Here is a 24844-nt window from a genome sequence, read left to right on the forward strand (position 1 = left end):
GAATAACCAGCAGTTTCCGGTATAGACATAAAATAAATAAGAGTGGTCGTTTACTGGTGTAATTAAATAAAATGAATGATGGAATTGTTACCGAAGCTAAATACACGTAAGAAATTCACACAGGTACATACCTCTACCCACACATATACGTTTTTAACTTTTTTTTGTCCAGTTTGTAATTTATCATCATCGCGAAGAGGTAAAGTAATAAGTTTATAATAACAAGTGTTGTAAACACGTATTTTAAAATGGTTTTATTTTTTTACGCGGTGCTGCGGTATAAGGCTATTTTTTTTCTCGTCGAGTCGAGTCGAGTCGAGTCGAATTTCTTCGAAAAATCATATAAGAAATTGCGCCCGCCGTAACACGCCCATCATTTTTTCTTTTTAACGCGCTACCGATGAATAATTTCGCCGTTCGCTCGTCGTTCTAATTACCTAGCTGGTAGATATAGTTTATACTCTGACGGAGCTGTTTCCTTCGCTAAATCGTTATTAATTAATTACGACTTTTAGTACCATCTTCATCGGCGTATTTGCATAATTTCCAAGACACGCCGCACCAACGTCGTCGTCGTCGTCGCTCGTTGGCAAAACACGGCTCAACAGAGTGCCACTTCGCCGCCTACCTACCTGGATAGCTGGCTGGCTGCCTACCGGTCTGCCTGAGCGTGCTACGAAGTACCTACGACTATACGAACGAGCCACGAGGATGTGGCGACTGGCGAGGGTACTAATCGAGCCTGAATAGGTATCGTAAAAGTTTTCCGTACACTTGGTCAAGGCTTTCACCAATGCGGTGTACCGCCTTTACACCGCGTTATTATTAGATAATTTTATAAGGTAATTATCGATCAGCAGCGGTTATGGGTTCGGGTATAGGGTATAGGGTATGGTAAACTGTACGCACTACACAGCATATACTTACTATACGACGAGCTACGCTTCTCCGTGATGCGGATGCCCTATCCATCGAAACTCCAATACACACGCCGCTGCCATAATGTATAATGAGAAAATTATCGGATAATGTGTTAATGATTTTTACAATCCTGGTCGATGTTATTATTTTGCATATATACAGAGGAGTAGCAGCGAGACTTTAATGGAAATTAACAGTTGGCGTGGCGTATTCGGAATGGTTTTAGTTAAAAATGAAGCCAAGTAATGCATTTTAATTACGGCACCAGCTTATTTTTCATTTAGATGGTTTTTGATTCGGTAAAATGGCATTTTAAACGGAGCCCGTTTGCTGAATTAATAAGGATAAATTAGAATTTTTTATTTTTTCCTTACGACTCGCGGAATACCGCGTACCGCGTCCGCGTCGCATCGCATCGTGATAAAATTTTATGCGCGCGACTTTAGCGTTTTAGGTAAACGCGCTTAAAAACCACCAGAATATTTTAAACGGTGTTTGCTCTTTAAATACAAAATTTTACGACGTGGAACTAATGACTGTGGGTTTTCTCTGCGTTGCATTGCATTATAGTACTTGATACTCTGTATAGGTTCATAGGTATGTCGTACAGTCTTACGTACCTACCTACACGCTACCACGTACATATAGCGTAAAGTATCTACACACCGTGTGACACACAAGTCCTGCTCCAGTCCGACGATTTTCCACTGAAAAATACGTACATGAAGAAAATTTTAGCGAAGAGACTAAAATTGGTTCTGCATAAATTTCAAAATCACTGGTTTTTTTCAGGTGCCCGCCAAAACAACATTACAAATTGAAATCATTAAATCCTCACTTTCCAACTCATTTTTAAAGAGAAGAACACTCTTTGAAAATTTCATTTGCATAAAAATGCATATACCCTCAATTCGATCCCCTTTATGATTTACGTCAATTCATAGACTCACCCACCAATAAAAATGCTCCTTCGTCGTGGAAATCACGGTAAGAGAACTTCTATCCACTATCCACTACCAGCAAGATAATGACAACTCAAAAACAGCTGAGTGAAGTGAATCAGCAGAATCCTGCTTCTGATGATCTACTAAGAAGTGCTTACTCAATCACTGAAGATCCATGGCCCATAATTTGAAAAAAAAAAATGCCCCCACAAACATTTGATCTTAAATGTTTGGCATGAACATAGACTTTTTTTAAATCAAAGCTCATGACGAGTACCTATACTTTTTGCATCTAAAAATATGTATACAGCGAAGGGCACATTCTGATTTTTGGGACCCCCAAATTTAGAGGAGGGGGTGAGTAAATGGAAAACAAAACGTTTACATTTTTCCACCATTTCTCTCCAAAATTACATGAACCGACCAGGACTTGTGCGTCACACTGTTCACCATATAGTCAGATATCTAATTACGGTTGTGTGAGTATTGGTCAGACGAACATCTACAAACTGCGTTCGTTGGCTGGTTAAAGCGAAATTTAATGCTACTTTAAACCGAAAAAGTATATTACCAACGTTATGCAAAAGTAGTTTCAAAAAATTCGCTTAACCTCTCGCGAGTACCTAACACTACATACCTATCAACACAGAGTTGTTTCTTTAGGTAGGTAGTGGTACCTCATCTGGTGGATACCTACGGTGAAAATGGCCAAAAGGAAATTACGCGTCTCTAGCATTTTCCATCAGCCAAATCGTGAGAAAGGGTTTACCGCGAACGTACTACCATGTTCACTCACAAAACATATTCAGTAATCTATTAACCTTAGGGTGGATAATCTTACCGCATAGCTTATCTAGTCTTTAATTTTTTTTTTATCACATGCTAGCATGCTCGTTGCTTCATATTCAGTGCCACGTTACACGCCTACTATGGCCGTAATGCGTTTCATTAGCAACAGCTATAAACGTCGAAACGGCTAAAACCGAAAAAAAATAACTACTTAACGAGTAATTTTCGTAAAGTAAATGACGAAGCAACAAATACCTATATTGATGTCATGAAATGTGAAAATATCACTAAATGCGCCACGAACATATAAGAGCTCAGGAAGAAGATCTTCGTGCGTCAATTTGCAACGAAAAAACAGAGGATTCAAAAACCATTGGAAAAATACGAGCTAAATTTATTATTGGGTACCTGTTTTTTTCGAACAGAACCGCTACATTTTAAAAATTTTTGATACCATCGGGCTCAGTGTATTGACGTTTTGATTTTTGTTAACAAAATTACAATTTTTTGTCGGCAAAATTAACATGGCTTCGATCCATTTCTAACACCGATACAGCTCGAGATTGGGAGGAGACGGGCATACGGTACAAGCTTAAAAATTTTTTTTTTCATAACACTAACGTCAAATACATTTGAGGAGTCGGCCTGCAAAGTGACCTAACTGCAAAAAAATGATTTTTGAGATAGCAACGCTATCTGATAGTTTAGGACATGCCCTACAAAAGTAATATATCACCTTCATCCAGTTTCACTCGTAACACCCCTTTTCCCCCCTTGAAAATGATAAAATTAAAAGTATGGCCTGCAAAGTGACCTTATTTTTACGATTTTCCGAAAATGTGTTTCATAGGGTACTGTTTGTTGAAATCAAAATTAATTTTGACCCCTTCTGAAGAAATTCAAAAATTTTGGAGACATCGAAAATCGCACTGGAGGCTCCAGAGTGATTCGAAATGGTAAAATCGTAAGTTGAGAATAAGCTACAACTCCAGTTTTAGCTACCCAGCTTCCTGTACATAAAAAAATATTGAATGAATGAATAAATCTTTGCTTTCATAAAAAATAACATACGCAATGAAAAACCAGAGAAAATTGCGTACATATCACTAAAAAACAAAAAAAACGTATGTACGGCCTGCAAAGTGACCTAACTGCAGCATTTTTCATTTTTGTTGCACCCTGTAGCGAACCCGTGTTCATATTTTTCAGAAACGAAAAGGTGATTAAGTGAGTGAGGGTTGACCCTTTCGATTCCCGAAAACAGATTTCGAGAATGTGACTTCATTTTGCTAGGACACGTTTTTCTCATTTATCTCGAAATCAATTTTTTGCAGTTAGGTCACTTTGCAGGCCGACTCCTCATTTGCATGTATGTATCAAAATTCAACCCTAGCCACATTTTCAAACATGAAAAAAAACTTCAAATTTTCAAAAAAATCAGCAGAAGGATCATGCTTACTTAAAAAATAAGCAGGTGTCCGTTTAAAATCCCAAAACTCTTCGAAATACCCGCACATTTTCAACACATGAGCGCGCTGCGCGCAAATGCATACATCTCATTCATCATGGGTATACCGTACATGCACAGACTCCCTGCTACACAATGGAGAACAAATGATCTACCTTGGTGTATTAGCTCAACTTGCGATTACCATCATTAGCTTTAAAACACGCAGTCGCCACGTAATTAGAAAATAATTTATCCAAAGTGTACGTACTACGTAGCTAGAGCTACGTACATAATGATTAATGTATCATTATCGTGTATTCGTAATCGATCAGAAGTTAAAATCTTCTTGTCGTCGCAATATATCAAAAACAAATCGCATCTGAGCTCAGCTCAGCTTCGGGGCCTTTCGTAGACCGCGCGGTTCTCCATATTATATTAATAATCCGTCATAACAGTCCGTCGTTCATTTACAAACTGAAAAATTAGGCAATTAACCTACACCAGAATTATTAACCTCGTTGCTTCGTCGAGTTGGCGTTTGAAAGTTCATTTAATACAACACCTTCGTACACCCATTTTGGGGGCATGCCCGCGTCTACACTGATTAACTATGTGTATAGGTTTAGGCACCTATACCAATTTTCCATATACACATTACAATGAACGCGAACAAAACTTCCAACAACAATTGTTCCATCTTTCTCGTTACCACGAGCCCGTGCCATTCATCATATTCGACGCTTATAATCGAAAACGAACACCTTACTTTACGTACTAATGATATACGAGTACGATTTTCAAAATACTCCAAGCTGCCTATACCAATGCCTATAATACTTCATCGTTCCAATAATACTGTTGCCCTTATTGACATGGGTTTTTTCCACTTAAGTGCTGTAGCTGTACTGTTCAAACTTTAAACAAGATAAGATGTGACATAGTTTCCTATCCTTACAACAAAACTTTGAGTATAGGAGGAAAACTCATTTCATAAAAAAATTTACCTACCAAAAATTCTCGTGATTTCTTTTTACACCATGATGTAGATTCAGAAAAGGTGTGACAAGTGATGTCATATTAAGAGACCTTTTACAAGAAATGGATCAAGGATTACAATATCATTTTTTCGAAAATTTCTGCAAAATTTCTGGACACTTCAGATGATCTTCATGAAAAGAACTATTTCCACAAGTCAGGAAATGATTTTGACTATTAATTTTATAGAATCTTGCAAAACTCGGTATTTTGCTTCCACACAAAACCACTACCATCTACCTCAGTGTTACCGGATTGCGTTATAAAGCGCCAATTGGGCTACTTGACCACTCATTTTTGCGACAAAACAAATTTATCTACCCAAAAATAAGCGATTACATTTTTAATCGCTCAATTAAGCCATAAAACAGATTCTGGATTTTGATGACAATCAAACTAGGTACATAGATACACCATCTTTTGGGACTAGATCATTTTTTCCAACACAGGTTAAGTAAGTACATAGGTACTACGTGTAGAGGTTAGAGCCAAAAATCCATGATTTTTTCGAAATTTTTCCCTCTTTGAGAACTTTTATCTGTCCTCCGGTACATATCTCCAAGGCAGGTACGAGTACAATTTCCATCCCCTCTCACTATGATTTAAAAGATGAAATATTTCAAAAATAAATAAATAAAAATTTTGAATTGTTAAATTCTGGACTTTTTTTCAATTTCAAATCAGTTTTAATCTAATTTTTGAATCAAGCAGATATACTTACTTTTAAACTTCTTGAATCGGAGAAAATTTTCGAAATTTTCATATTTTCTAGTAGATACAGTAGTGTAAACAATCTTTTTTTTCGAAAATTGCTAGGAAATATTGAAAAACATTGGAATGGCGTAAGAAGAATGAGATAAAAAATTTTAGCTCCAAATATGGTGTCTTGAAAATTTAAAAAAAAAAAAATGATCAAAATAATTAAAATAATTGATTTAGATATTATGAGAGAAAAAGATTCACCTCATTCACTCCGATGTTGAAAACATCTGCGCGATTATTCATTTGTAGCTTAGAGAATGAATTCTTAAATTACAATTTCAAATGACCACTATGAGCAACAAAAGGATGAGATCTCCAAAAAATTCATCTAATTGGTGTCTGCCAACCTGGAGGACAAATACATGCTCCATATGCCAGCTGACACCAAATAAGGGAACCTATTCTGAAAAAATGATTTTTTTTTAAGAATCAAAAAATCTCATTTTTAAGACTTCTTATCATTAAAGTGCAAAAACCATGAACCCACGAACATAGGCTATACCTCCCTACGTCTTTGATGAATGTGATTGAAAATTGCGTCACAATAACTTTTCAAGGACGTTTATTCGAAATTTTTGTACCGAATACAACAACCACACTAATACACAAAACAGCAATTCGAAAAAGGCTGTGTTTAATTCGAATAGCTAGAGGAGGTATGACATAATTTTCAGTTCTTTTTTTCTTTATCCTTATAGTACGTATACCGATAACATTCATTTTTCGAATGATTGTCAGTCGTTTAAATTCATTCGAAAGCTCGAAACCCCGCCGGTTTTCCTTCTTCACCTCGCTGAAGCAAAAAAGAATTTATATTTCGAATACCATACACGGCTTTGATAAAAATTGAAACAGCAAGCCGTAAAAAAAAACAATCTGAAGCGCAACGTTATAGAATATTTCGCTGCTCGGCGTCACAAATAATAATAATTCCCAAAAATAAAGAATTACCATCGCTGATATTCATTGGAAACCGATACTATAGCAACGTAGTAGGAAAAAAAGTAATTAACGCAAAGCGCCATTTCCGACGTTTTTTTTTTTTCATTTCAATTTAATCGCGCAAAAAGCTCTCATAATGAAATATTTGGAAGGGGGAGGAAGGGAAATCAACAATACACGCTGAAATTCAGATAGGTTTTCATTTTCTGGCGGGAATTGTTACTTCGGCGAATTTAGATATACGCGTATTCGTTACGTATTTAAACTTGTCTAAATATCAAAATGCCAACTTGGGCCAAAATAAACAAACACTCGTAACCAAACATCCCACAGCTTTGAAAACCTCGATACATACCAATATAACCATACTGGCAATAATCCGTGGCTAGATTTTTGGCTTATCTGTACACACACACTCACACTCACACAACTATTCCAACGACCCTGAACTGGGCATTAGATAAGTGTATGATTTTTTTGGGATTTTTTTTGTGTGAAACGTGTTTGAACTTTCGTATGTGTAGGTATAATTGTGCATTAATTCGGAAGTCGATGAAAAAAAAATCGAACACGCAAAGACGCGTTTATTAAATTAACGGGTTCGAGTTTTGGGTGAAAATGCGCGATCACGGTTTGTTTTAGAGGTTGAAAATTCTAATTAAGGAGCCGGCGCTTGTTTAAACCGGGTCTATTAATTATAGCCTTATGTATGGACATAAACGTAGGTATATAGAGAGCTAGTTAAATGAATGAATAGGTACTCGACCGTAGTAGGAACATTCTGACGTTTGCTTACTGCTAATGCAAATATTAGTAATTACAAGTAAACAATATTTCATTTCCGAATAAATTTTCACGTACATACGAGCCGACTACCAGTTTTCAGATATACCTAATTGTTGAAAACAAAAAACAAAAAAATTGAGACACGAATAATGTGTACCATTGAGATGTGTTATTAACCGATTATCAAGTCTGCTGAACAGATGAAAAACGAAATGATGAAAAAAAAAACGCCCAGCGCTGCGCCAGGAAATACCTACATTTTTGGTTGATTTTTCGCACTCTACTTGTACATAATTTCACATTTCGATTCAGCGGCGTGGAAAAATTCTATTTCACCAAGTACGCGTATATTAGGCCAATTTAAACAGTTGAAAAAAATACTCCCATCAACTTGTCGCCCTTTTTCATCGGCTTGGCACTGATGACTTTGTCATAAAAATATACAATTCACTCTTCACCGAGTACGATGTCATAATAAAATCATCAAAACGACCATAATTTCGCAACTAGGTATATATTTAAATTTTATCGCGAATGTTGCATGGATAGGGGATGAAGAAGGGAGTACTTTTTCGCTTCACAAATATTTTACGTTTCATCATCCCTTACCAAACAATAAGTATAATATACAAGGTAATTATCGCGACAAAATATCCCGTATAAGGCGAGCACCCCTTCGCTGTCGATCGGAAATACCGCCGACCCCCGTGTCGGAGGTGAAATTCGCATCGTAATATTGTTCTCGTTAATGCTGGAAAAAGATACGCGAAATATTACTCGTAGATACCTACGTACAATGCGAAGTAACACGATGCGCGTGTAATCGTATAAACGACGAAAGCAAATGCGGCGACATGTTAAGAACGCGAAAGGTTATTGTTGGCTTCGATTTCGCTCTCGGCGTTTCTGAAAAGCGTAACTGATTTTAAGAAATATATATTATTTCGGTTCGATTTTCGCGACAACAAATTCGTGTATCGTGTGGTAGATGTAACTTCTTCACCTATGTGGTATGTATATAGCAAGCGACGCTTCAACGACAATCGCGTGAATTTCTTCCGCTTCTCTATATCGACGTGTTTGCAGCCGAATGTTGGAAAAAGTGAAAAAAAAAGATAGACAGAGACAAAACCATACGCGGATATAGATACCTACCTATACTCGTACACCGCCACGACAGACCGTAGATTAGGCGTTTATTTCGAAAAAGGACTCGAACAAGGTTTGCACTACCGTTCGGACAATACCGATGGACGATTTAACAATAGATACGATGAATAGTAGCAGCTACGGCTACCTTTGAAACCCCCTTATTTACGATTTTTAAAAAGGTCTACCACCGCATATTGAACCTTGATTTACCTATTGTTTGTTCAATTGAAAGAGAGGGTCGCTTGTTGCCACTGTACAGTGTACACCTCTGTGATGTACCTAGACCTACTACAAATATATTCGCTAATAGATGCTATACATACACACGCCGCCACTCTGATGGACAAATCTTTCCAGCCACCAAACCGTTTGCATACCATATTTGTTGTTATGTTCAATCTTGCGTTTGTATGTTGTAAACCACTTCCATTACCAATAAGCACCACAATCGCAACAAATAAACCAACTATTTGTTTGGACTTTCTTTACAAAATTTGCCATAAATCATCCTAAAAACATTCGAAATTACTCTTATATCAATACAGAGTATCTACCATGTAAATGTGTCATTTAAGTATATTTTTTCATATGTTTGGTTTTTTTTTTCATTCGTGATTTCAAAGCTTTTAATACAGAAAGTTTTAAGACTCAAATCTGCCAAAATACGATCTGCTGATCTCAGCAAATCTCTCTACACTTTCAAGAGACAAATAGACACCAGTTTGTAAAACTGCGTTGATTGTAATTTTTGAAGGTTTCTCTTCACTTGGTAACAATTCTTCAAAACGATAGAATAACAGAAAAAATCAGAAAATTGCTCAAAAATTACCTATATGTACCTATCAACTCAAAAGCAAAACGATAGCAATACATATCTGATTTTGGTACAACTTTTTCTCCGCATTTTTATTCGAAAAATGAAACCTATCTCACCAGACATAGAAAAATTGAAGAGACTTCCAAAAAATACACCAACAGAACAAATTTCAGATACTTATGTTGAATTCTATTTTCCAATTTTTGACAAATTTTAAAAACTCAAATTCGTCTCATCAATTCGTGATGGTTCGGAGTCGTTCTGAAGCCTCCAATGAACTTCTGGAATTTCCAGTTTCCTTAAGAAAAATTGCAATAGACAGAGCTAAAATCGAATTTAACAGCTTTAAACAAAGATTTACAATCTTTATACTTAGTCCTTATTCAATCGATTGTGGCACAATTTCTCAAAATCAGTTTCTGCCAGTTCAAATCCAAAATTTTCCCTGACCATTAATTCTGGAAAAATGAAAAACTCATCGTTCACAAATGCAATATTTTTAAAACTGAAATTTGAATCAGGTACTTATTCCTGGTTGATCTCTGGAAAAAGCATAAAATAAAAGATTTAAACAGGCGTGAACGAATTTTGGGAATTTATACGTACCTTTGAATCAATTAAAAACCGGAAAATGTTAAATTCACTGCAGTCTCCAAAACGGCTCACAGCCACCATCAATCAAAAATAAATCGAAAATGGAGTGTAGATAGCCCAAATTTCAGCTTCAGATCTCAATTTTGATGTTTTCCTCTTTTTTTTATTGTTTCAATAATTCACTAATAAGGAGTTGAAAAATAAAATTCAGCACCTATAATATTTGTACCGATGGTGTACCTATTTAATTATTTATTATGCGGTTCTGCCTCGATTAAATCATTTGCAATCAAAATAAAAATTATCAGCGTACAACAATATTGGAATTATTATCGGTGGCCTTTTTGCACAGCTAGCAATGAAAACGTGTCGACTTCACCTCATACACTTCCCATTTTATTTCTCTCGAATTTTACATCTGACAATGGCGTAAGTATGCGTGTAACCAGCGAAATCATCAAACTATAGAACATCATGTACACATCTTTAGAACGAAAATAGCAATAGAGCATGGGTATACTTAGCTGAAAAAAAGGTCGACCCTTTCACAGCTTCTGGATGTAACTCAAAAAGGGAAATTTGCCGAAGGGATAAAAGCGATAAAGAAAACTTGTTTGTCCTTTTATTCCTAATATACGCAGTATTTGCCTTGGATTTTTTTTAATTTTCTTCTTTGTTGATACGTAAAAGCTTTATTCTTTTATCTCGCACAATAATCTTGCGGTTTATATTTATTTTTTCGCATCCATTCGATAATTTATTTTTAGATATGTCTTTTGTTTTTCTTGCGTGTATATTGTGAATGTGGATGCTCGATTTCGGTGTCGTCGTCACGCCGAGGAGTAGGGCTTCTTATCTAGAAATCAATTTTATGTCACGAACAGAAGGCGCCTTTCTTATTACTACGCGGCGGATAGAGCGCGCGCGACAAAAACACCAAAAAAACAAATTACCGCACCGATGTAAATACTAAACTAATGCTAAAGCTTTTCGCGAGAATAGGCTTTGGTGTGCAAAAATTTTTGTCGACGTTTAATTCTTTTTTCTTCTCTTTTTTTTTCTTCTTCTTATTCCTAAACATCGCACTAGTGATGCGAACACACGCAGAAAAAAATAAATGAAACGTTCGCCGAATAAAGGGTCTTTCGCCTTATTTTACTCGGTTTATTGATTGATTTCAACGTAAATTCTCGTCAATGCCAGGAAAGGGAGACGTCCCGGCGAATTCCCATCTTCGTAATAATGCCATCAACCGTTGTGAATTTGCTCGAAACGAACATGTCGGATATCTTTTGCAATTTAATTTCAATACTTAGCTAAAACGCGTCGCCCGATACCCCCGAACAGTCATTTTCTAGGTGCTGCGAGTGCTGCGAGTGCTGGGTTAACTCCCGACGAATACATAATCGGCGATGGTGCAAAAATAATAACGAATTCCGACATACAAGTTTGAATCATTAATCAAAATCCCGCTATCGCTCTTTTCCAAAAGCAAGCGCGGACTCCACCCAGAAATTTTCTAGATAACGCGATCGACTCGAATTTATCTACCCCATCCTCCGTACCTACCTACTCCCGTACTCTTACCCTGCATACCTTACCTCGCGAGAAATTTCTCCAGTTGCGAAACACGCGGGATACCTATCTACAAAAACAAAATGAAAAAATGAAAAAAGAAAATGAGCCAGAAAAAAACAGCGCGACGTGGTAATTCGATTCCCTTTATATAATATTTTGTCCATTAAAACGTTTTAAAAGGCGAGGTACTTAATTAAGTACTTGGGTCAGGAAGGAAATTTTCCATCCTCTTTTAATTACACTATTTCCTATCCTGAGGAATGTTAGGTTAAAATTGCGAGTGCTTCAAAGGTCGAAGTTCATCTGTTGGAAACCCTAACTAGAACTTAAGCTACCACAAGTTGCCTTGCGTTAACATCAACTTACATTCCAAATACCATCTAATACCTATTAATTTCAGTTTGCTGCTCTTCACTTTCTCTTAGTCTTGTAAGCTAAGAGAAAGCTCTTTAATGAAATTTTTTTCTCGCTTTATTTTCTCGACAAAAAATACAACAACAAATTTAATAATCGAAACATCTCCGAGGGTTGCTTCGCTTATTCGTTCGTTGTAACGCTTTATCAATCCTCAGAGTAGGTATACAATCTAACATGAAACGCTGCAGTGCTTTAACATCGAACTACACTGGTTAGTTTGTATAAGTAATAGGTACATATTATGCTAATCGAAGTGAAATTTAATCATCAACTTTAAACTTGATTCGTCAACTTGAACGTTCGCTGCATAAACTGAAAATATTCAAGTATCTAGGTATAGAAAATAATTACATCACTCGACAATATGGATCAATTTGAATCACAAAATACAAGTCAGCAGTTAAAAATTCTAATAATGAGTTTTAAATGTTGTTATGGTAATTCCTCATGTTCAAGATTTATAAAGATGAGCAAACCAAATTTGAAAATTTAGCAATGATCGAAATCAAAGGGCACGGCGTAATTGAAAATTGGACATTTTTCGAATCATAATTCTGTGTTCAAGTTTGTTATTTCGAAAGTTGAGCACTCATTTCACTGCAGTGAAATTTAAGCGACTATATAGTTTTTTAAATTTTATCAGCTAAGAACCGAACAACGATCATATTTCCCATTTGTAACATGAAGTAGAAGGATGTACGGAGACAAAGTGAGAGAAGAAACCATCTTATTGTACAGGTAACTAGAAACGTTCGGCCAAAATACCCTCTTACTGTCGAATAAATTTATAGCGTATAAAGCCAAGTCGAGTCGTTGATACCTTACCTACATGTATGAACTTGGTAATACAGACTATCACCCTATAGTAGGTATAGTTTTCCCCTCATGTATATTAATGTAATTACATGATACACACGTTGGCATAGCTAAAGCTATTCCGTGATGATAGGTGAGCTCACCTTTCGCATTAATACAAAAGTTTGTTCCGACGGTTTCTTTTTTCTCTTCATCGTTAATAGCCAGATGTTTTTTTTTTGTACGTCCACGTCTACTTTTCGGTAATGGCTTAATGGGTGAACAAAAATATGACGAATGTTACCACGCACGCGGCAGTAGGCCTACATATGAACATTTTTAGCATCGAAAAGATTATTAACCATCTCGGATTAAAAAAAGACTCGGCAAAAATCTTAACAAAAGGGAATATTTTTCACACAATTTGTCGCATTTTATTTATGATTATCATCGGATCAGCAGCGACACAGAATGTCGCTTTTAAAAGGGATCTACTACTGCGTATTTAGGAAGAAAGAGCCTCGCTGTAGATATCTAGACGCTTTTGTTCAATGCCATCAAGATCTTGTCAACTTTATCGCGACTATCATCTAGAAAAGAAGCACCAGCTCTACAAAAGTAGGTACAGGCTACTATACAGAGCCACGCTCGATAAACGCACCCATAAATGAAATAAAATCGAATCACGTCTCTCTCAAAAGGGTTCCAACAAGGTTGCAGGCTATTCTGCGTTGGATTTTTTAGCCAAGATAATCTCAAATGAGTAGCATCATAGACTACATGGTAAATTCAGTAAATCCCAGTCGACAGTCGACACGACCGACGGCAATATAGGGGTCTCAGGCAACAGCTAACTTCAGTAAAAATAAAGACGAATCCTTTGAGATTATTGAAAAAAATCCTAGTTTAATCACTATAAAACAAGAGCAGAAGAATACGTTAAAATAATGAAAAGCGTACTGTGGTATTGAATGAAAAATTAATCAATAATATCTCATTTTCTTCGTGAACAGAAAATCAAATCGTTCATCTTCTATTTATAAAAATACTGCGAGTAGTTTCTCGTAAAATGGAAAAATTAGGGATGGTACTTCACAGCGTGCAATCGTACATTTTGTTCTAATGAATTAGAATCAGCGGACTATTTAATTAGGAAAATTTTGTGAAAAGCAGGAGAAAAATTACTTTCATTCAATCATTAATTTGGCGTTCGTTATTGTTTTACAACATCTTTTCAGTATAGGTAAGTAGGTATGTTGGTATGTATGTACATAGTTTAATGAAATAATTTCAAAACGTTTCTCATGTCGAAAATTTTTGCAATGTCTAGTAAATGTAGGAGGTAAATCGAGCCCGCATTGAGGGACAAAGGAAAATGTACAAACACTAAAAAAAAACAAAATTCATACATTTTTCACTTTTCTTTTGAATTTTCAGCCTCCGATTTGAACAAAACCAACCTGTAGAGCGAAAGCGTAGATAGGTATGTATCTCTTAAAACCTCAAAAATCAAAGTTTTGGATAGAAAGTGCATTATTTCATAATTTTTGAAAAAAATTGAAAATTTGAAAAATTAAAAAAAAACTGCATAATTGGTTTATTTCTCCCCCCTCCCCCATCACTTCGAAAACTGCCATTTTAGGCCACCCTGAAGCTTTCACTCAGGGAATGTTCCGATTGGGGATGCGGTTTTTTTGAGGACGTGAAGTAAACTTGAAAATGAGAATCACATAATACATATCTACTTGGTGAAAGTTTTTCGAATTGGAATTCGGGGGTAGAGAGTTAAAGTGGCCCCTTTATTTAGCAAATTGAAAAGTACGTCAGTTGGATGAATGCTCAAGTGAAATTCCTCCTTCCTCCCCTCTCTATAATAATTACGATAAATACTATATGTACATGTACCTATGTACTACTAGAAAACTGAACGCATGAACTCACCATAAGGTTGATTTAATTGCTACGTCCATAAGGGCTGCAGATTGACGTTTTTATCTAACGATATGTGACTGCCACCATTTCTCATCAAGCTGTTGGTATATTGATTGCACAATTTGCCGGGTGGATTAGGAGGCGGTGGTGGTATTGTCGGATAGTTTGAGCAGCGACTCCTGTCCATGGTATTATTATAGTAATTAAACGGAGTGGCGTACACGTTGGTCGAATTTCTCGAAGAGATAATAAAGGTAGAAGCATTTTCCTTCACATTTGGCATGAAATACTTCAACTTCTGCCAAAAAAGATTATCACCCCACTGTATACAAGTATTAATTTTCAAATATAACCTCAAGTCCGGATCTAGATCGCGTTGAGGTATTTCACCCAGTAGCACGAACACGATTTTATTACGTCTATCGCGTAGAACTTCGCGTAACGCTGATTTATACTCGAAACGACACCATTCGGTCTGTAGGAAATTTTTCGACAACACGATGACTGTTCTTTTGGACGACTCGGCCGCTTCGATAATGGTATCGGCGATATACGAATTGATATTGAAATCTCGATAGTGTAAACACAGCCTGTACGGAGCGTCGCATTGCTCCAAACTCGGGCATAAGATTTGTGTAATGAAATCTTCGTCTTTGATGCAGTACGCGACATAGGCGTCGAATAATCTTTCGTGGTCCGTATCGTCGCCAAACGTTGTGGATTTATAACAAGAGCGAAACCCGCATCTAGTGTACATGCAAATATGCAGCTCTTTCTTGTACAAAAATACAGCCATCGTAATAACCAGCACGACGATGAAAATGGTACTGGTCAGCAGCAGAAATGGCAGGTAATCGCGTAACATTTGATTTTCGGCTAGCGAGCCAAAAAATGTGATGCACGACGTGTTATTGACATTTTTTAAAAACGAACCCAGCGGATTCGTTTCGTTGTTGTACATGCAGGATATAGTATCGATGTCGGAAATTTTGGCGAAATTTTCTTGTATCCATAGACGGAACTCGTTGATGAACTGGCAATCGCATGACCACGAATTACGAGCTAATGAGACGCTAATTAGGTACGGATTAGCGATGAACTGCCATACTTCGAATTTATAAATGCGATTACCATCCAGGCGAAGGATCTCGAGATTTTTCAAATTTACAAACGTTCGACTGTCAATGGCGCTGATTCGGTTATTTTGCAAATACAACTCTTTCAGGCCAACCAGGCTGGCGAATTCGAATCCTTGCAGTATTTTGATTCGATTATCTTCCAAATGCAAAGTGATCAGTTTACCAATTCCGCTGAACGTGTAATTGTAGATGGCCGCAATATTGGAATTATTCACGTACAGATTACGCAGGTTCTTACGTCCTATGAACGAATGGCTGGTTAATTCGCCGAAGTTGTTACCATCCAGGTAAACCTCGGTGGCATCCATCGGTATTTTATTCGGCATTTCGGTGTAATTCGATCGGGAACAATCGACGATATTCGCACTCCAGCTCTGATCGTGATAACAGGAACAATCAGTCGGGCAATTCATTTCGCAATCGCAAGCGTCGAATGGACAGCACTGACACAACGTGTAGCAATGACTTTTGTAAGAACACAAGAACTGCGACGGTTGGGCTTCGGTCAACGGTATGAATTTACGTTCTCGATCATACACCAACTTGCAGTAAATACTTTCGATATCCATGATGACCGGATGTTGTCGGATTTCCAATTTATTGATTCTCTGCAACCATTCCATGGTACAGTCGCAGTGGAACGGATTGCCGCCGATGTAGAATTCAGGTAAAGGACGATCTTGTGGCACGGATGACAGCTGCAGGGCGGCCAAGTCCAGGTTGGAGATCTCATTGGCGTACATATCGACTCTGGTTAGGTTGGCTTTATTGGCGAACGTGTGCGGTTCAACGAACGTTATACGATTGTCGTTCAAGAAGAGCAATTCGACGGAATCTGGAATGGAAGTGGTAACGATTTTGGCCAACTTGTTAAAACTCGCGTCCAAGGTCTGTATGGAAGTTTTGACGCGATGTTGATTGTTCAAATGTTCGATCAAATTTCCGTGCACGTCCAGCCACAGCAGATTGGCCGGAAACATGCCGTAATCGAAGTCTTGTAGCCGGTTACCGGATACATTGAGCCAAACGAGACTGGGCACGTCTTTGAATATGCCATCGATGCTGGTCAGCACATTACTATCGACGCGTACCGCTTCTAATTTTGTATTCGTAGCGAACGCGCCTTTTTCCACCGATTTGATACGATTCTGCGACAAATTCAAGATCTGCAACGAGGGCAACTCGAGCAGCGATTTTTTACCTACTGTAGTTATCTGATTGGCAATTAATCTCAAACCGTACAAGTTAGTCATACCTTTGAAACCGGGCTTCTCCAGATTCGTGATTAGGTTCTCGCCCAAGTCCAACGTCTTCAGCAGACGCATTTCTTTCAACGCCGTCGGTACTTCGGTGAACTTGTTACCGCTCAAATTTAAATCCTGTAAACTGGTGCAATTCCGCAGCGAATTCGCGTGCAACGATTCCAAACGGTTGTAGTCGATCGATAATAAACTCAACGCGTACAAACCGTTCAACGAATACGCCTCTAAATATTTTATACGATTGAACGATAACACCAGCGTATGCAAATTATTCAACGCCGTGAACGTATCGGCCGGAATCGACTCTAGCAGATTATGCTCCAGATTGAGTATCTGCAACGTGTATAGATCGTGGAACAGCGTCGGATCCAGTTTTGTGATACGATTACGAGACAAATTCAACAGCACCAGTCGTATTAGGCCAGAAAACGTTTCGTTATTGATCCAAGCGCTGGTCAGTTGATTCGACGACAAATCCAACGACAGCAACTGATTCAGATCGGAGAATAACCTCGGCGACAAAACACTGATCGAATTGTTCTGCAAATATATCTCCTTGATGCTGTCGGCGCATTCGCGAAACAATTCCAACGGCAACGAGACGATTTTATTATTCGATAAATCCAACAGTTTCAAATTCTTCAACCCTCCCAGCGCTTTATCGGCCACCATAGAGATTTCGTTATCGTGTACGCGTAATTCTTGAAGCTGCTTTAGGACGCTGAAACCGTTACTCGGCAAAAGTACGAAATGATTGAAGGACGCGTCCAAAATACGTATATTCAAATTGCAACCAGTCGCCGCAACGTTAGGTTTCTCTTCGGCAACCGGTTCGTCATCTTGAAAGACCAAAGCTTGGGCAGACGGTGCTTTTTCGCGAAAACCTAGATCGCCAACATCTTGTAAACGATTTTCACTCACGTTCAGACTGACCAAATTGGTCAACGGGCAGAATATGTTCTCGGTGAATGACCAAATGTTATTCGTGCTGATATCTAAACGTTCCAATTGTTTGACCGGGTAAAAGCTCTCGGGCGATAAATCCAAACTAATAGTTGGCCAATCCATGTTATGCGTTCGGATGGTCAAATTACGTAAATCTCGCAATCCAACCAACGTTCCGGAAGGCCATTTGCCCAATTTGCAATAATCCAAGATCAACTCGCGTAGCCGAGTCAAATGCGCGAAACTTTTATCGTTCAACGAACTTCTAGACATCAGATCGCCATTGCATTCGATTTTCAGCGAGGTCGTATGCTCGGATGGTATAACGCTGAAATTGGACGTCTCAAATTCGCTATTTATCGTTCTCAAATTACAGGTTAAAGCCACCTCTTCGCCGCTAGCGTAATTACTCTCCCTTAACCACCACTGACAGTCGTCCGGAGCTTCGTATCTCAAAGGTGTAATCGTCTGCGACTGCGGCGTCGTCGTCGTCGTCGAATTCGGTGTCGCGACCGGCGTTCCACCGCAACCCCAAAATATCGAAAATGCTCCGAAAATAATAATTAACCTCATTATTTCGATATTTTGAAATATATACAAAAGGGAGAGGAAAGATGACAGTAACGTGAGATTTATTTAGAACTAAATTTTCTTACGCGACAAAAACGCATCGTAAAATTAATTCTTCGAGCAATTTTCGCATTTTCCTTCGCGAAGCAACGGGGCAAAAAACTTGGAAATCGATTGGCAAAATATTTGAAATAAAATCACGCAGAAAATTCCGACGATTTTTTTAAAAAAAACTATAACAAATTACCAGACCAAATTATTTTAACCGATGCAATCACGTAACCGATAAATTCAACACTCGGACATTTTAAAATGGAATTTTAAAAAAAACGAACACAGATACTTATTTACAACAGAACTTGTCGTCCGCGAATATCGCACATTTTACCACGTTACGACTCGAAAAACACGAAACATTACACCGGAACCTGATCTGGCCACACATACCGACCTGAACATCTCCGCGAGTAGACTGGCGCGAGTTTTCAAGACCTACAACATAACAGAGGTATGATTAACCAAAGGCCCAGTGTTACCAATCACTTATGTTTACAATGGTTCTCCCTTTCGAGACGAAAACCTATTTAGTCTATGGTCGTGAAGAATGTTCAATGGAATCGGCATGCGCATATATCGCTCGAATGAATTTGTTCTTTTTATCATAACTTATTTGAAATTTGAATGGAGTAAGCTAACGTAAAATATAAGGAAATGCAAATTCACTGTTATTAATACAAGCGGGGTTTTTCTTTTTTAATATTTTCAAAGATTGAAAGAAAGCAAAAAATTGAACTGTTCATCATTCGAAAATTTATTCCATGTAAATTTTTGCAACGAATAGACCATTTGAAGAACGCTTCCTTGTATAAAGATATGAGTAGGCTATGGGTATTGGGTATCTCTATTCTGTTTTTGTATACATTTTAACACGACCAGGTAAAGCAACTCGGTTTCTTATTATTAAAAATTATTAAACTCTACATACTTATTACTTACTGCATTTACCCTCTTTCGCACTTGAAATTTGAACGCATTCGAGGTAATATAAAAATTCCCCACTCACGACAAGATTGCGAGTACTTTTTCACCCTTTTTTGAAGATTTTCAAGTGCTGCTCTTAACTGTTGCTCCGTTTTGCGATCAAAAGAAATGCAATTTGCATTTTTCGTATCGCATTAAAGTATTGTTTAGTCTGTTACAATTTTCAAAAAATTCAAGCGTCGAGTTTTTCCTTTTTTTTTTTTCCAAACATCAATATTTTGAAGTTTCTTTTCTAAAAGTGGTCCTTTACAGAGCTAATTTATTTTTTAAGCCTTCAATTTCAATTTCTACAAACACAAACGACGATTATTGAAGTTTTAGCAGAACACTTTTATAAGTTTATGAAAATGAAAAAATACTCAAGAGGATACCTAGATACAAATATCTATCTACCAGTACATATTTTATATGGCCTACCTACAGTGGTATCAAGGCTTCTCATTCAGTAACCATGTATTACCTTTTGTAGTTATCATTACAGATTGGGAGTCATAAGATTACGATCAGGTACAGAGATTTCTGGTAAGGATTACCTATCTAAAATAATTTTGAAAGTTTATTTTTTTTAATACAAATTGATGGGTAAAAAAATAATGAGACTTAAAATTTCTCAGTAGACTTACCTTCGTCTTGCAGCTTGAAAATTAAGCAAATATGCCAGCACAGACTGGGTAAATATTTCCAAACTACAAAGTGGAAGGCCTCACCCCCAGGAAATGTTCCCATCTGGCCATATTCCATCAGGTTTATCCTGCGCGATCTGATTAAATCTGAATATACCTAATTTAATCACAACTTCGATTTAATCAAATCAAATTGGATGCAGGAATGTCCAAATCTGATCTGAATCTGATGACTTACAATATTCAGATGGTGAAATTTGTATTTTGTCTACTGTGAACAATTTTGATATCTATCTTTTTTTCGTCAAGTAGGTAAGTAGGTATTTATATTTTATCAAATTTTTAATTTTAATCGCAAAATTGATGGAGCAATGTTTTTCAACTCCCTGGAATGTAGGGTTTTTAAGGTAAATCCAATGTGACTTCACCAGAACCCCAGAGTTTTGATCGGATTAGATCTGTTCAGACCTTATCAGATCCGATCTCTTTTCATGGTTTTTTTTTTAAATTTCACATTTCAACAACAATTTTGACTGCCCTTGCCTCATTTTCACGACTCTATAAGCTACACGGTTTCAATCTCGGATAGGGAAAAGCCTCTGTTCGCTGAAATAGAAAAAGCAACAAATGAAGCCAAACACAGCATCAATTTGAAAAATAAATAAATAAACGAAAAATCTTCAATAAGAAAATTTTAATGATTACCTAATATGTAATTCAATCTAAGCGTGTTGGAATAACTCGAACGAAATTTTAATTTCTCAAAAACACGATGAAAAAAAAACTTTAATTAAAACTTTCACGAAATTTTTTTGCCAGTGAAAAGTTTTCCGTTCAATTTTCACATTTCCAATTGAGCAAAAAATAAGTTTTCCGAATAAATCTCATCTACACAAAACGCGCGTAATGCCATTTAAACGGCAGGGGAAAAAATGTAATTAAAAAATAATTTAAAACGCCGACTAAACATTTTTTACCTTCGAACAGTTTTTTTTTTTTTTTTAGAATTTAAGTAAATTATAATACAAAAAAAAACAACGCGAAGATTTCGATGAAAGAAAAAAATCTATTTTACTTGAAATCGTACCTTAATTTGAAATTCGTACTCCTAAATGCTCGCGAACGCGAAACCATGATTCAGAAAAAAAAACGTGCTTCTACTGTAGGCAAGTATTTTTAGTTGCATGTTGGGAAAAAAAGGAACATTCATGGAGCATTTGAAAAAGTCAACTAAATAGCTGCAGAGAATTGACGTTAGATGAACGGTAACACTGGAAATGAAAGATACCGAATTCGACCGATATCTGTCGAACAGACGAGTACAGAAGCGCAACTCGCCGAGCAGCGAAAACATCCCTCGAATACATTGTTTTTTCGCTAAATATAAGAACAGCGTCGTAACTTTTTCCTGCACCTATCCTTTTTACTCGACTAGAAATAAGAAAAAATTGCCAAGCTAACGTTTATATCGTATATTTTATAATAAACAACAGAAATATGTGTATTATATTTCATAAAAACGGCCTTTTAGTGTCGCCGCGTCTTCGCAAAAGAGAGGAAATTTGACGAAATGCTTTGCACGGCCGAAATTTATGAACATTTTTCATTTTACAAACGTTTTGCGGTAGCTGTAAAAACGAAAGTAATAAAAATGACAAAATCTCTGTACAAAGAATAAATATGGCCACTTTATAGAGAAATAGATTCAACTGTACAGGCGCCTTCTTATACATAAGGGTGATAACTGTACGATCTGTCGTATTTTGTACAGCTTACGCGAGAGAATGCTTCATTTTATGATGAACTGTCGAAACGCATTATCGTCGTGAAGCATCATTGCATCCTTTTGCTGACCGTTTATCGAGCATTATACGCAGACCAGCGAAGAGATAAAGTGCTTTAAAAATACGAAGGTAAAAGGTACTTAATGCATACCTAAGGTCAGGTAAGCAGACGTCAGGGAAATTTGTAGGTAACTACTCAATGAGCTGGTGAATTTTATAGGTACATGAATGGATGATTTTTCATTTTCGAAGTACATATGACTTGGAGCAATACAAAGATGCGGTTTTTAACCTTACGCATACGTAGTACGAACTACCTATGTAGATGTGCTAGGTACGTAGAACAATAAACGTTATCTCAGAGGAATTCCAACATCCTGCGCGACACATTTCATCATAACATTCCTTTGAAAATTAGACACCCTTGAGCGTGTGTAGTAAAATGTAAAGTAAACGAACATGTGCGAGTGCAATTACAGATTCCTTTTCATTTCCACGTATGGGACGATCATTAATTGAAAAAAATCTAGACTTTGCCAAATCGTAAATTCATGTGCTTTTCACGTAGGTAGTAGAGTCTTTTAAACGTTGCGTTGTATGAAATTTGAAAATTTACTGTGAAGAATTTACACGAAAAATGTACCTACTCAACTGTCTACCTACCTACCTACCTACCTACCTAACAGGTAGCCTACTTACCAAAAACTGTTGACAAAAAAGTTTCATAATTGAAAAATCGCGTTGAAAATTGTTTTTATAACACCTTTTTTAACCAATAAAAGCAATCTAGTGAATTTATGAAACCTCCAAAAATTAAAACAAAAATTAAAACAAAAATTAAAACAAAAATTAAAAAGTCTCGAAACAATATGTGAAACAAATAAATACCTGATTTTTAAAAATAATACAATTTGTAAACATACCTGAAGAAGACAGCAAAATTACATGAAAAATCGTATTAGACAATCAAATTGGTTCAAAATGACTATGTACTTAGAAACGATTTCAAGTTTAAAAGGAAGCCCTTTCAGTTAAATTCTCAAGAAACCAGATTACAAATGGTTTAAAGACTTGATTGTGTAATGCATTTTTACTTTCCATATTTTATGAAAATTAATTTAATCTCATCAGCTGCTGCGTTCCTTGATAACTACATAGGTATAATATGCCTGCCTCCTAAGAATTGTTCAATTTATGAGAGACCTTAATTTCTCATGCACCAAGCAAGTTTCGAAAGTATCAATGAATCATTGATACCTATATTTTTTTCGCCAATTTCAAATCACATTAAATTGCATAGTTGACTCCTTTACAAACAAACATAGGCAAATTCATCGACATGTTCATTCACCCTACTTACGTTCTACATCAGTATGCATATGATTTAACCGCGTGTGATCAGAGCGTCTTTCACTTCAATTTTGATTCAATCTTTCATATTTTTTTAGTCAGTTTAGGATCTTGCCTTTTTGTATAAGTAGGGACGTTATCGTCATCTGCAGTAAAAAAAATGTTGTACTGTTTAACTACGTGAAGTAGGTACGCAAGTGAATATGCCTCATTCAGCTCATATATATACCTATTCATAAACCAAATTCATGTTATTCGTAATTTGTGCAGAATGTTTACCTCTTTGTTAGAAAAAATTATGTCTTCCTACGAATTGAAAATTGATCTTTAAAATTTTTAATATTTCACGATATAAAAATGCAAAACCATGAAAATAAAAAAATTAAACACTTATCGAAGCACACATGGTATACAGGCATTAATTAGACAAAACAAGCGAAAAATACTAATAAAAACGTAATAACATAATGTATGAATGACGTTATGTCTCACATAGCCAATTCGTTATTTCTATTTTATGATCATATACGCCTAAACTCGAAGGTAGTATTATACTTTACATCCCATCTTCAAAAGAAAGAAAGCAGAAAAAAGGCAGACTACAGTATGTATTTGAATAAATAAAATGGGGTATTTGTAAGAAAAGCGGAAACAAGGCGATGTTCAGAGCCGTTACAGATGCGACTATTAGCTAAATTGGACATTTTTACGGCATCACGTATCTAAAATACAATTTTAGTCGGTAGGTTATATCTTTTATAGGTGAGGCAAATGGGAACAGTATTAAGATACCTAGGTATATAATACAGTATGTATAGGCACATCGGGAACGAGTATTCCAATTTATTATTTTATTTTATTACTTTTATCGCATCATGTTTTTTCATTAGTAACACCTTACTGTACTTTCTGGCGGTTTCAGAAGTGACGTTATTATCTTGCAAAGTCTATATATTACTTTTATTATCAACTTCCACGGGCTAAAATTTGCTATATGCGATTGGTTTACGTATTTTCATTTCTACAACATCGACGGCGAGAGAATAACACAAAACGACTATTATGTGAGAATGATTTTTAAAAAGTTACGCCGTAGGTATTTTTGTAATTTTCTTCATTTTTTGTCGAATTTCCATTTTTGAATGCCAATAGGATGATCACGGACCGTTTTTGCAGGTAAATCATTTTTGGAAGTCTTGAATTTCCAAAATATTGC

The 24844-nt window shown here is 36.5% G+C and overlaps 1 protein-coding gene across 2 annotated transcripts in view; it reads right to left on the minus strand.

The window, feature by feature from the left end:
- The window catches only part of Toll-6 (Toll-like receptor 6), a 112676-nt gene extending 93296 nt beyond the window's left edge, over positions 1–19380 (minus strand). For both annotated transcript variants that reach the window (XM_065344475.1, XM_065344473.1), the window contains exon 1: positions 14924–19380. In XM_065344475.1, the coding sequence (XP_065200547.1) occupies positions 14943–18833 (3891 nt within the window). In that variant the 5' untranslated portion in view covers positions 18834–19380 and the 3' untranslated portion in view covers positions 14924–14942. The remainder of the gene's footprint in view (positions 1–14923) is intronic.
- Positions 19381–24844: the final 5464 nt, after the last annotated feature.

This window comes from Planococcus citri, chromosome 1, assembly GCF_950023065.1.
Source record: "Planococcus citri chromosome 1, ihPlaCitr1.1, whole genome shotgun sequence".
In the NCBI taxonomy this organism is placed as follows: Eukaryota; Metazoa; Arthropoda; class Insecta; order Hemiptera; family Pseudococcidae; genus Planococcus; species Planococcus citri.